This window comes from Schistosoma mansoni, chromosome W, assembly GCF_000237925.1.
Source record: "Schistosoma mansoni strain Puerto Rico chromosome W, complete genome".
Classification (NCBI taxonomy): domain Eukaryota; kingdom Metazoa; phylum Platyhelminthes; class Trematoda; order Strigeidida; family Schistosomatidae; genus Schistosoma; species Schistosoma mansoni.
In genome coordinates this window covers 43,794,940-43,808,785 of record NC_031502.1, presented here as the reverse complement: position 1 = coordinate 43,808,785, position 13,846 = coordinate 43,794,940, and the positions used below count along the sequence as shown (strand labels likewise).

The 13,846-nt window shown below is 37.4% G+C and overlaps 1 protein-coding gene across 2 annotated transcripts in view; it reads right to left on the bottom strand.

The window, feature by feature from the left end:
- Positions 1 to 12,075, bottom strand: part of Smp_173730.1 (hypothetical protein) — a gene marked incomplete at both ends in the record, with an annotated part of 18,219 nt that extends 6,144 nt beyond the window's left edge. For both annotated transcript variants that reach the window (XM_018789821.1, XM_018789822.1), the window contains 4 exons: positions 5,289 to 5,460; positions 6,809 to 6,918; positions 11,129 to 11,250; positions 12,073 to 12,075. In XM_018789821.1, the coding sequence (XP_018655226.1) occupies positions 5,289 to 5,460; positions 6,809 to 6,918; positions 11,129 to 11,250; positions 12,073 to 12,075 (407 nt within the window). The remainder of the gene's footprint in view (positions 1 to 5,288; positions 5,461 to 6,808; positions 6,919 to 11,128; positions 11,251 to 12,072) is intronic.
- Between the last annotated feature and the right edge of the window lie 1,771 nt (positions 12,076 to 13,846).

Sequence of the window (13,846 nt, the reverse complement as noted above, 5' to 3'; positions counted from 1 at the left end):
TTATAACCTACTGTGATCTATCATCGAATGGTAAGTATTCATAGCTTACGATTATTGGGTGAACCCTAATTAAGGAGTATGCACCTCTCAACACCGTTTGATATACAATTCTTTCAAAGATTGAGGAGCTAAGTAGAACAACAGTTCCTACTAAACAGTTCATTTGATGTTTCTTTAAAAAAAATTAGTGATTTACAAGTACTAAAACTTTATCAAATGATGTAAAAATAAAAAAATTGCAATAAATCTTCACTTATTATTTTTTAAGATCAAAGTATAGAGAAATAAAACAAATAGTCATCAACTCTAGAGAAAATTGAAATTATGATAAATAGAGTATTACAATTTATAAACACAAAATGGACATTATTATTATTATACAAACATAACTAAAAGTTAAGATGGTAGTTAGAGATGGTCAACAGGAAACCCTGGACCCAGGTTTCGTGCTACTTGGCACCTCTAACCACCATCTTATCTCAACATAGTGCACGCAGTGTCGAGTCACCTAGACTAGTGGCTACATTGCAACTTGATCGATAGCATTCGATCAGCACTAAGAAGGACTTGACACGCATGACATTGATCAGCACCCAGTGACCAATCAATTGTGATAACTAAGAGTTAAGTACTTGATTATATATGCAATAAAAGATAAGAAAAATAAAAGACAATCAAAATCAGGATCTTTTAGACAATCTACTTATTTATGTATTTTTTATTAATTATGAACTTATTGTTTTAACAAGAAAATAATATAGAATAATTCACAATCAAATAACTTTAAAATTAACATGGAAACATAATTAGTTTAAGTAAAGTAATCTCAATGTAAATATAGAATTGCTATTTGTTGTACTTTAAGGTACCGATTTACACAAGCTCCGTATTTATATTCTAAGAGGAAAATTAGATCAAAATTTATAATTATATACGTATACATAATATGTTAATATATGTCATCAAAGAAATACAACAGCCTACTGAATGTTCTGTACATTATTAAACTTTATCAGATCACAGTTAATGGGTAATTTTTATGGAAGTATGGTATTATTGAATTCTATTGAAATTATAAGTCAACCAAAGTTGCACCACCAGTAAAAACCTGGAAGCACTGGACGGCCGTTTCGTCCCAGTATAGGACTCCTCAGTAGTGCGCATCCACGACCCTGCATGCAGGAATAGAAATCAGGACCTTCGATCTCACGCATGAACGCCTAACATCTAGACTACTCCGAGCCGGAACTCACCGGTGTTAGTATCTTACTTTAATCTCTGACAAGGGGCCATCATAATAATATCCTCATCTTTGTGGAAGACATGAGAACGAAGAGAGAAGCTGATATAACTTCAGATCACCATCTAGTGGTGGGTAGGTTGAAACTGAGGCTTTCAGCAACAAGTTTCAAACCTTACAAAATCCATTAGCAAAAACTTCGATATGTTTGGTACTAGACCACAAGAAACATCATCATAAAGAATGGATCTCTATTGATACCCTGACCAAGATTAAAGAAACAAAAAACAAGAAAGTAGTGATTAACAACAGCCGAACACGAGCAGAGAAAGTCAAAGTACAAGCTGAATAAACAGAAGCAAACAAACAAGTGAAGAGGAGCATTAGAGCTGGCAAGCAGAAATATGTGGAAGACCTAGTAATAGCAGCGGGAAAAGCTACAAGAGAAGGAGTATAAAGCAGCTTTATGACACGACGAAGAAACTGACAGGGGAATATAGTAAACCAGAGAGACCAGTCAAGGAAAAAGAAGGCAAGCTAATCACTGAGACTCAAGAAAAGAGGAACAAATGGGTGGAACATTCTGAAGAACTCTTGAATCGGTTTGCTCCATGGAATCAACCGGACATCGAAGCAGCACACACAGACCTCCCTATAGATGTCACTCCATCAAGGATCAAGGAAATCAGAGTAGCCACCAGACAAGTGAAGAGTGGGGAAGCAACAGGACCTGACAATATACCACCTGAAGCACTGAGGTCAGACATAAAAGCAACCGCAAACATGCTACACGTCCTACACAAGAAGATTTAGGAGGAGAAACAAGTGCCGACAGACTTGAAAAAAGAATGCCTCATTAAGATACCAAAGAAAGGAGATCTAAGCAAATGTGAAAACTACAGAGACATCACACTAATATCAACACCAGGGAAAGTTTTCAACAGAATGTTGCTGAACCGAATGAAAAACTCAGTCGACACCCAACTTCGAGATCAACAAGTTGGATTCCGTCGGTCGCGTACAGACCTATTAGCAATACTACGGAATATTGCAGAATAACCAACTGAATGGAACTTGTCACTATACATAAACTTTCTTGACTATGAGAAAGAGTTTGATAGAGTGCATAGAAGAAACTTATGGGACCTTATTCGACAATATGGTGTACCTGAGAATATAGTCAACATCATCCGGAATTCATACGACGGACTACACTGCAAAGTAGTGTGACTGGAGGACAGCTGACAGACGCATTTCAAGTTAAGACTGTTGTCAGACAAGTCTGCTCACCCTTGCCTTTTCTGGATTATGAATATCCCCACATGTCAAGAAAGCAGGGAACATAAGAGATGACTTGGATGCAGCTAGACGATTTGGACTTTAAGGATGACCTAGCTCGACTATCCTATACACACCAACAAATGCAGGTGAAGACAGTCAGTGTAGCAGTGGCTTTCAAAACAGTGAGTTCCAACATCCATGAGGGAAAAAGCAAGATCTTGAAATACAACAATGGGCAGCAACCGAATCACTTTCGATGGAGAAGTTCTAGAAGAGGTGTAAACTTTAATGTACCTGGGAGACTTTATTGATAAACATGAATTGGCAAAGCAAGGATAGTCAGCTACAACGTAAGACCAGGCACATACACGCATCGGTTAAAGTTGCCACACCTCATTAGCACAACAAGATGGACATCACATTCATAGAAGTAGTTACTTCGATGGTAGGAATATATAGAAGAAAGATTGCATAAAAGGATATGATACAGAGAGAAAGAACTAGTTCGTAAAAAGAAAGCTATAAAGTAATTTCAACCTCACAGTCTACAGAAAGACAAACACTGTGTACACCTATTCCATTGTCATCGATTCTCAGCCATTTCACACACAGTCTCCAACCATTGGTTAACATAGTCGCACAGATCTCAATCAAGTACTCTGCATCTACAAACATGGCTCACACCACAAGTTAGTGATTTCAAGGACTGATGCCACGTTTTGATTTGGCCACCCCTAACTTCCTTCTACAGATACATATGCGCCGCACAAATCTCATCTGATTTGTTCACAGTCATGACACGCACGAAGCAGACTGCTCGCAAGAGTACAGGTGGGAAGGCTCCAAGGAAGCAACTGGCCACTAAAGCTACGCGAAAGAGTGCACCAGCTACAGGTGGTGTTAAAAAACCACATCGTTATCGTCCAGGAACAGTAGCCCTACATGAAATTCGTCGTTACCAAAAGTCAACCGAGCTGCTCATCCGTAAACTGCCTTTCCAGCGTTTGGTTCGGGAGATCGCGCAAGACTTTAAGACCGATCTACGTTTTCAAAGTTCAGCAGTTTCTGCCCTCCAGGAGGCGAGCGAAGCCTATCTTGTTAGCCTTTTCGAGGACACTAACTTGTGTGCCATCCATGCCAAACGTGTAACTTCCTTCCATCCGTCTCCAACACTAGTCAGAATTGCATACCGTGGTAATCGGTATTCAGACATACATAACACGCGGCCCGATCATTTCAGTCGATGAAGATTCACAACCTCATTAACCCGATAATCATTGAGACTAGTATTTCAGATGCTATATTAGTGAAACTAATCCCTCTATGGTTATCACGGGATGATTTTGACCCCTTCCGTGATTGCGACAAGTCAGATAAGACTACACCCAATTCTCAGATTTTAGCTGAAATATTGGTCAACCTAATCGCTAAAATTGGACCATCATCCTTAAAGATCTCTGGAGTTGATCTGTTTGGACCAGCTGCTTTTCTTCGTTTCAGATTAGCTATGGCTTTTTGAACTTCAATTAGAGTCACGCGGCCTATTTCAGCGTTCCATTCAGGCTGTTTGGATATGGTGGGTCGCTGTAGAGCAGCTGAACTGCTCCTTAAAGTGTTCCGCTCATCGTTCTAAACGTCTGAACTGAGAGCCGATAAGAGTTTCGTCTTTTTCTGAGATTATCTCACGTACACTTGACTTCTTAATTCCGGTTTCTTTTATTAGTCTGAAAAGCTATCTTATGTTTCCTATAGCCGTTGCCTTTCCCATCTCTATTGCTTTCTTTATCCACCACCGTTTGTAATCGCTCCATAGACTTTTGTTTAGCCCAGACCTGATTTGTTTTCTCTCTTTATCGTGTTCGGAGCCTGATGAGATGAGTTTACGAGAGTCTATCAGTGCAAGAGATGTAGCAAAATTCTCGTAGTTGAAAAATATCTGGAATTCAAAAACAACTCACACAAAACCAGAATACTCAACACCAACGTTGAAATAGTTACATTGTAAGGAGCTGAAACTTGAAAAACTACTACAATTACTATCAAAAAGGTGCAGGTGTTTATAAGCAGCTGTCTACGTCAGATACCCCAAATCCATTAGCCAGAGACCATCATCAATAATCGGCTGAAGTAAAGAAGCTGGAGTTAGATAGGATAGAACATACTTTACGGATATGATCAAACTACATTACAAAGCAAGTCCTAATTTGGAACTCTCAAGCTAGAAGGAAAAGATAGATCAAAGAACACATAGCGCCGGTAATTGGACACAAACATCAAAAGGATGAATAGAACTTGGAAACAACTAGATAGAAAAACCCAAGACAGAGCTAGTTGAAGATTCCTGGTTGACGGCTTGTGCTTTAAATGGAGTAACAGGTTTAAATAAGCAGTGTAGTTCTCTATTGATAATCTCTTCACATATTATTATTAAGTCTAAAAACTTGTATTGATACACATTTATGCACAATCCTATGTCGGATAACTTAAATATATTTAATCAAGTATTCACATGGAAAACAACACATGTTCGAGAACAGTGAAAAATTATAGTTGTTGTAAAGGCATCCACAACATCATGATATACTAAAAAAGTACAAGTCGCTACTATTCTACAATAAAATATTAATAATGCTCCATGGGAAAAATTCAGTTTCAAGAGGATAAATATACTTGAATTATATTATTATCATTATTATTACGAATAAAATACGTTGAAAAATAGTAGTAATAATATTTATATCCATTATTTCTTAAAATATTGACATACATTTTTACATCATAAGAACAGCATGCACCCATACCAGTTGTTGAATCCCAGCAACAATATTTTTCGAATGGTTGATTTGGATTATCAGGACATAGGAAATATGAATAAGTACGTGTCATCCCTGTACTATTGATGAACTCAGTGCGTTGGCCTTCACAAACCTCATAATTATCTATAAGAGATTGAAAAAAGATAAAGCAAACCAACAGTATTTATAATAATGTTCATTAGTTTTAGTTATATTTGCCTCCTCTCATTTCATGAGATTGGTTCTTATCAACGAAATAGCATTTTCTTAGTGATTAACCGGTACTACTACTATTACTGCTTCTGCATTCAAGTCGAATAAAATGGAATTTTGAAAATACCGAATAAGTTTAGGCAAATACAAGGTTATGCTGAGAATGGGGTTTGTGGAGATTGTAGTAATTTTAATAGTTTAATTCATGAGTCGATCCAAGCCAGATCACTACTAAAGACCTGAAAACATTTGACAGCCGTTTCGTTCAAGTATAGGACTCCTCAGTGGTGCGCATCCACGACCCCGCATGCGGGAATCGAGCCCAAGACCTTCGGTCTCGCGCGTGAACGCTTAACCTCTAGTCTACTCCGAGCCGGAATCCAACGGCGTTAATGTCTAACTTCAGACCATCCATGATCTTGCCCAACCACTCATTTATTGGTTGAGGCAGATACTTGTCTCAACCCGACACGAACTCCACTAGTCACGGCTTTGTAGTGCTATGCAAGCCCATACAGCTTATTCTAGCTTACGGATAGGCAAATCTATCCATCTATTACATTTTTGACCTTGTTAAATATTCGCTTGTCAACCTTGACTGTTTTCATGTAAGCGTATGTGTATACATTTCTTATCTTACTTATCACATGTCTGTAAATTATTTTTAGCTGACTATAAATATCGATTCACGCTTGACTAAATTGAGTTGGGTTACATGCCTTCTTCACCGCTCGTTATTCCGCTTCGCTCTCTTCTCTTCATCCCTCTGATTGTCTGTCTAGATCAACGATTGCACAAGATATACGTATTCGAAATCCATTCTCGTATGTGACTTATTTAATTCCTTTATTCACTAACGCGATTCCAGTCGATACCCCCAAATGCCCTGATACGGCCGAGAGTGGGGAGAAACCACTCTCCCTCTCAAAATGCTCTCATATGGCCATGCGTATATAGCCTCTGTCAGGGAAGTCCTACTCATTGCATTTTCGTGACGGGGGTATTGTTTACAAAATTGAGAGGACGAAAAGCGAATGTCCGGCGCGAATGTTATGAAACCTTGAGTCTCGAAATAATACCATACTACTCAGACAATGAGTACAGAGCTGATGGTTTACATATTTATCCCTAGCCGATTTGTCACATAGGGTGATATTTTATATAACTGAGTTTAAACTCAAACGAAGCAAATCCCAGCTAGTTTTAATTGCTTTACAGTTGATATATACTAATAGGTTCATCAAAATATATAAGTTAAATACTTGAGATGAAAACTTACACAAATCACGATATGATCTTAGATGCACATGTGATCTCATTCGTGAGCCAATATAAACACCTTCCAGAGCACCAGCTGCAAAGAATAATGCTTTTTTACGAGAATTTGATCTGTATCAAAAAACGAAAGAAATAATTTTATAAAGATAATTTCTACCATTAAAGAAATAAATAGTTAATTCCAGCTTTAAAAAGAAAAATAGGAGAAAATCTCAAGTTCCAATCATAACTAATACTTAGCAAGTATCAGTTGACTATCGTAGACAGATCAATAACGGTTTGGAAATTGAACTGTTCAGAAATTTAAAGCTTGCATTGATACTTTTGGTAATGCTATATCATTGCAGCTAGATTATTTAATTACGAAGAGTTTATTACCAGTTCAAACAAAATTCTTAGAGTATATTTTAAACAAACCTGTCCTGAAGGACAATGATATCTTCTCTGTAGAGCACATCCAGCTCAAAGAATCTATCAGTACTAAATGTGGTGAGACTATAATTTATGGACAGCCTTTGAGTGACGCTTAAGTGACCTTGAGAGTGTCCACCAAATAACTAAGACCAAATGAAAGTTGTAAACCAGTGTGAGGAATTAGAATTATGACTTACAGTTGATGGTTAAGGTTAAGAATTTGATTTAGGTTTTTCATCACGAACCGACATCAGCTATAGTGCCAAAACTCTGTTAAGTCAAATAGATGAGTTAATTTCGCGCCCAAATCCGAGACCTGTTCGTCTATAAATTATAGTCACGCCGGATTTTTAAATTGAAAAAATAGAGAACTTAGATGGCTGGACAGAATTTTGAAAGCTGAAGTGACGGATAATGAGATAGAAAAGCATTTAACTGATGAAAATTTAATAGAACGAATCACCCGTCTAAAATTCTGCTGTTAACCGTCAGCAAATACAGTTCATCAAAACTACGGGAAATTTAAACTCATTAAAAACTTAACATTTGGAATGTTGATTTTGAGACCATATAATCGAGTTAACCAAACACCGTCAAAGTTGAAATATAAATGGGTCATTTTAAATGTCTTTACTTCCAAAAAACAATGATGAGTCAAAAGAAAAAGCGAAAAAGATTAAGTGGGACTAAAGTATAGACGCAGAGAATCGGGACTAACCGGAGTGGATAAAGATAAGGCGTATGTCAACTAAGCAGTCAGCCAGTCTATGTATTCTCGACAATTGACAAGGAGTGAGATATACCTTTACTTATTTATATTCGACTAAGTAAAAAGAACTAAGTTTTGCAGTTGATAACTGAAGCAGTGATTACAGTAGGAAGACTGAAACAGTTAAATCACTACGATACAAAAAATCAGGTCACTTATCAATAAATGATGGGATGTAACTAGAAAACTTTTCAAGGCAATCATGCACTAATCAACCAAGTGGAGTAGTGGCTTAGTGATTAAAGGGTTTGACCTTCATCCACTGAGCCCTAGATTCGAACCCCGCCCCACCTACTTTGGCTTAAATGGCAGGGGAATGTCGTTAGCCTTTACAGTCAGAGTGTGGTTTGTGCTCGAGTAGCTGGCGAATAGGTTTGTCATTATTATTATCCAACCAAATATAGTAGGTAATTTAAATTACCTTCTTACAGAACACAATATCTAATCGATAACAATACAAAGTTCTCGTATTTAATGTTGCCATTACGATTTTAATAATAGCAAGATTTTCTTGAATATTGGCAAGAATATCTCGCTTATTTATTAAAACATAAACGTAGTATATTTGAGTGAAAAAATACTATGCGAAATGAACAAAACTCGCATCATGGAGACTAACAGAATACATAAAGTATTACACAAATTATCAAGTGACGAATACTGACACATATATTATAAGCGTCGACTACTTTCCTAATAGTTTGATTTTTTACACAAGATATGAGATACTTTTTCTAGAATACACCAATTGTTTTCGAATTCAAGTTTTAAACTAAACTATCTTGAGTAATTAGGTTGTGATGTTTTGATGTCTAATTTAAAAAATCAGATTATCAGTCGATCCCAATTTTATACAATCATTATCAAGTTCAAAACAGCCAACAGTAATATGGAAGTCATGAAATATACGAAATATATTCTAACTAAATATAGACAGTGTCACAAGAATACTTTATTGATTACATAAGGGTAATCATTCTTAAACAGTAGACTCAACGAGAAAAGTACTGACACGGTATGTAATGCACTGTGGGAATTATTAGGGTGAGGACGACTATTAGGACCACTGGACTAGCTACAGCCCCAGTATTTTCCACAAAATATGAGTAAAAAAGGTGGTAATAACAAATCACCATAAAAATTAACTAGTTCACTAAAGACTCCAGTACTTCCAATTAACTCTAGTCAACACATAAAATGGACAAGTTTATGAATTCACCTCACTTATATATATATATATTACTACTAACACATTAATCTTTAATGTCGATTATCCAACCGGTATGGATTCTGGCACAAACACAGTCAGTCAATCTCTTACATCAATACAATATATATTTTGATGGATAGACAGACAGCTGTTGATAGTAATTTTCATATTAATGTTTACTTATTGATAAACGACAGTAGTGAAATAGAAATCAGGGTAACAAACCAATGTTTTACACTAAGTTGTTATGTATAAACTATCAAAGAAGGTTCCGATTTACTGTAACTGGATCCCCTTCCATATTATTTTTAAACAGTTCATTTGTACTTTCATGTGCGATTCTCCAAAGGTATGCAACCGCCAAGCGCAAAGAGATGTAACAAAGATATTATTTATCACAAAAAAAATATGAACGCAATAATGAGGACGATATGGAAAACAGGTAATAAAAGATGACGGTAAATATATTGAAATGCAAACATAAAAAGGTATAGATGAACACCAGCTGAATTTGGATGACGCCGTGAAAATGGTGAGTAAAGTAATTTGCGGCTTTACAAAACGTCCCGCTTGTAAGCACTAGGCTTCTAAAAACTACTTGTAACTTTTTGAGACATGTTGGTCTACTTCAACTAACCGCGAATTTAAGAATAAACACAGATTCTTGTGTCGGAAAATCGTACAAAGCTAGTATAACGACCGAGAAGCCTAGTGGTTGGAGTGTGCTAACAAGTTGAAAGTAGCACTTGCATCTGGTGACTGTTGGAAGTTCTATCAACTCATCCGAGACACTGGCAGAAAGAAGGCTGATGTGACTGAAACAATCTGTGAAGTTGATGGAATGCCAATCAATAACGTCCACCGAGGTCTTGGACGATGAGCCGCAAAGTAAAATAAAAACGGGTATTAACAAGTAGTTTTGAGTATGATTTACAGGAATGAGAATTAAAATGTGAATGGTTTTTTCTAGCTGCAGTCATCTTTACTTTGTGCGTAGGCCAGGATACTGCCCAATTGCTGAAAGTGAAGCAGGTGGTTATTTTTGGAAGTCACACCGAGCCTTTGACCTAGAGGTCTAATCCACGAAGCAGTAGAGCAACGTAGGGAAATCCAGTCCCATGGTAGCCACTGACTAACAATAGGTTTATACGCCATTTCTCCCTCAGGATCTTGGAGCCCATGAGCACCACTGGTTTGAAATCAAGGTTTCCCAACTCCCCTAGGTAGATCCTCTGTACCCGTCAATAAAGATGTCATAAGACTACGCTAAAATGTAAAACCTTTAGGAGTTACCGCTATCAACTTACCAAAGAATAAAATAGCAACACTAATAGAAATTCTGATTATCGAAATGAAAGAGCTTACTCTTATTACACTTTAATACAGTCAACAGTAAAAAATTACGCATAAATTTCTCATTATGGTGTAATCACTTTTTTTTCATCAAAGTTTCAAGCAACAAGTGTCCCAAAAGGTATACCTTGTCCGAGACATCTCAACACAAAAACGAGAACCACATGAAAGTAGTAAGTGCCGGTTGGGGAAAGAAACTAAATCCACAAGTATCTACGTTTCTTAACAGGGATAAAACACTATAGTCAAAATAATTTCTTGAGAGTACCATTTTGGGTTGTTAACTAATTAAACTAGTACGAATAGCAAAATATAACAAGCTCCATGACAGAAATTGATTATACAATTTGACCTGCAAAAGTGATATTTCCAAAGTGCAAAAATAGTTTTATGAAGGTCATAATATCAACTAACAAGACTGGAATAGTTTGTTTACAGGAAATGTGTGAGTCATATCTGTTGACTGTCTAACTATTGTATCTAACCAAATAAATCATCCTAGCCAGTGGAAGTGTCCAGGTAAAACGTTGCTGAAAGACCAAAAAAACTAGAAAATACATGCTGAATAGGCTCACGTACAGCCCGCTTCGACGTGAAAAAACGCTTGATCTTCCTGAATAACGATATTTTGGCTTTGAAATTGAAGGTCTTTTCGAGAGTCCAAATCCCTTTGATTTTGGTTTAGCAAGTATTTCATCTACAAGGAATATCCAAAGATATGCAGATCATTATCAGCCATATTTAAAACCTTAACACTAGAATTAACACAGTGAAACATAGGAAGAAAAAGACCAAAGTTTATGAGAATAATGTCCGAGTTATTTACCACTGTATGTTAGTTGTCAAAAACATGCCGAAGAAGTGGATGTTTATAATTCTAAGTTATAGGAAAAAATTAAGACATCAAATCAAGTAATGTTTTAGCATTGATGACCGAAAATAGTAGGATGAAGCATTTTATTGGATGTTCCATATATTCGGCACGCACTTTAAAAAGACTGATACTTCCCCTCACTACTAATGTTTTCACTTTAAATGAATCATTTTGAGTAACACTATTTGGAAGAATATCGTTTCTACAAAAATGTTTCACATTTGTACTCAATTCGGGTATGGCATTCTTTTGGATACAGCACTTTTCGAAATCAACGTTCCATGATTCGCTTTCGTGTTTTTGCCCAACTTTTTTGGTTGTTGGTCTTTATATGTGGTCGCTTCTTCAAGGTTATTTTAAAGTCTTTGAGTGATGGCTGGAAAGTGCAAAAAGAGCAATTGTCAACGCCTAAGTTGTTAATATATTGTGGATAAGGGCATGCAATGTAATGAAATCAATGAGTGGTACCACATAGTTTGCACCAATCTAAAACCTGAATCTTTTAAAGGATGTAGTGAACACGGATGTGTGATTATGCTAGCAGTGCTGATCGGATGCAGTGAGCTTGTTATCAGAAGCTATCGCAATGGCATTTCCAAGTGCAACTCTACTGGTCTTTATCAAGATGAATATGATTATTCTTACCATGTCAATAAACGATTAGTGTACAGTCGCCTACAACGAGCTTAAAGTCGACTGGCTCACATGGGCTGAAGGAAAAAATACCACTTAGCAAAAGGCCCGGTAAAATTCAAAACCTAGACAAGCGGATATTAAGGTTTCTTCTGTGTCTTGGAAATCAAACAGCAACCGTCAGGAAACACCTAACAAAACCAATCATAAAGCAAGGCCTGCTTCTAACAGATATAGCGAAAATAAAGCTTGACCACCAAAATACTCGATAACTTCATAGAATAATATACCGGAAATAATGAAACTCTGTGACTCCAGAAAAAAACTGAGGAATGGATACAAGCTAAAAGTAAAAATAAGAAATGACAGAACGGCACACAAAAAAACCAGGACCTCTTAACTGCAAATCGAAAACAGATGGCTTTTCAGAGCACGTAGAACACGGCACGTGTACGCCATTACGAGTTACCTAACCCCATCGGGACAGCAAGATGAAGTACCCGAACAGATCACAGATAAGTATAGGTAGTAACAGTAATAGTGGTAATATAACAGATCATCAATGAGGACACGATTAGAGAGGGGAAAATGGATTACTTACTTACTTTCGCCTGTTACCCCTCATGGAGGAGTGTAGGCCGACCACCAGCATTCTCCATACAACTCTGTCATGGGCAATCCTTTCCAGTTCCTTCCAGTCGTTATTCATCCTTTTCATGTTTGCTTCCAATTCTCAACGCAGCGTGTTCTTTGAAATTCCTCCTTCCCGTTTCTCTTCAGGATTCCAAGTGAGCACCTACCTCGTGATGCAGCCTGATGATTTCCACAATGTATTTCCCATCCACTTCCAACGTCTTTTCCTAATTTCCTCTCCAGTTGAAGGCTGGTATTTCCTCTCCCACAGAAGACTGTTGCTGATGGAATCCGGCCAACAGTCATTGAGTATCTCGTGTAGACAATTGTTTATAAATACCTGTAGTTCCTTGATGATAGTTCTCCAAGTTTCAGCCTCGTACAGTAGGACTGTCTTGACGTTTGTACTAAAGATTCTGACTTTGATATTCGTTGACAATTGCTTTGGGTTCCATATGTTCTTCAACCATAGGAATTAGACCCTTGCTTTGCCAGTCTTCGCCTTTACGTCTGCATCAGATCCTCCTTGTTCATCGACGATGCTGACCAGGTATGTGAGTTTCCACCTCCTTCAAGGCTTCTCCATCAAGTATGACTGGGTTGGTGTTCTCTGTGTTGTATTTGTGGATGTTGCTTTTTCGCTTGTGTATGTTGAGGCCTACTGATGCAGAGGCTGCTGCTACACTAGTTGTTTTCATCTGCATATGCTCGTGCTTATGGGATAGAAGGGCCAGGTCATCAACGAATATCAAATCTAACTGATTCCGAGATGTCTATTGTACTCCGTGCTCCCCCTTAGGTGTCAAGGCCTTTATAATCCAGTCAACCACCAGAAGAAAAAGAAAGGGAGAGAGTAGACAGTCTTGTCCGACTCCAGTCCTACCTTGAAATGCATCTGTCAGCTGTACTTCATGAACCATTTTGTGGTGTAGTCCGTCGTATGAATTCCGTATGATGTTTGCCATTTTCTCAGCTACTCCATAGTGTCGAAGAAGTTTCCACAATGTTCTCTTGTCCACACTATCAAACGCTTCCTCATAGTTGATGGATTTGATGTATAGTGACGAGTTCCACTCAACTGATTGTTCGACAATGATCCGTAATGTCGCAATTTGGTCTGTGCACGACCGATCCTTACGGAATTCAGCCTGTT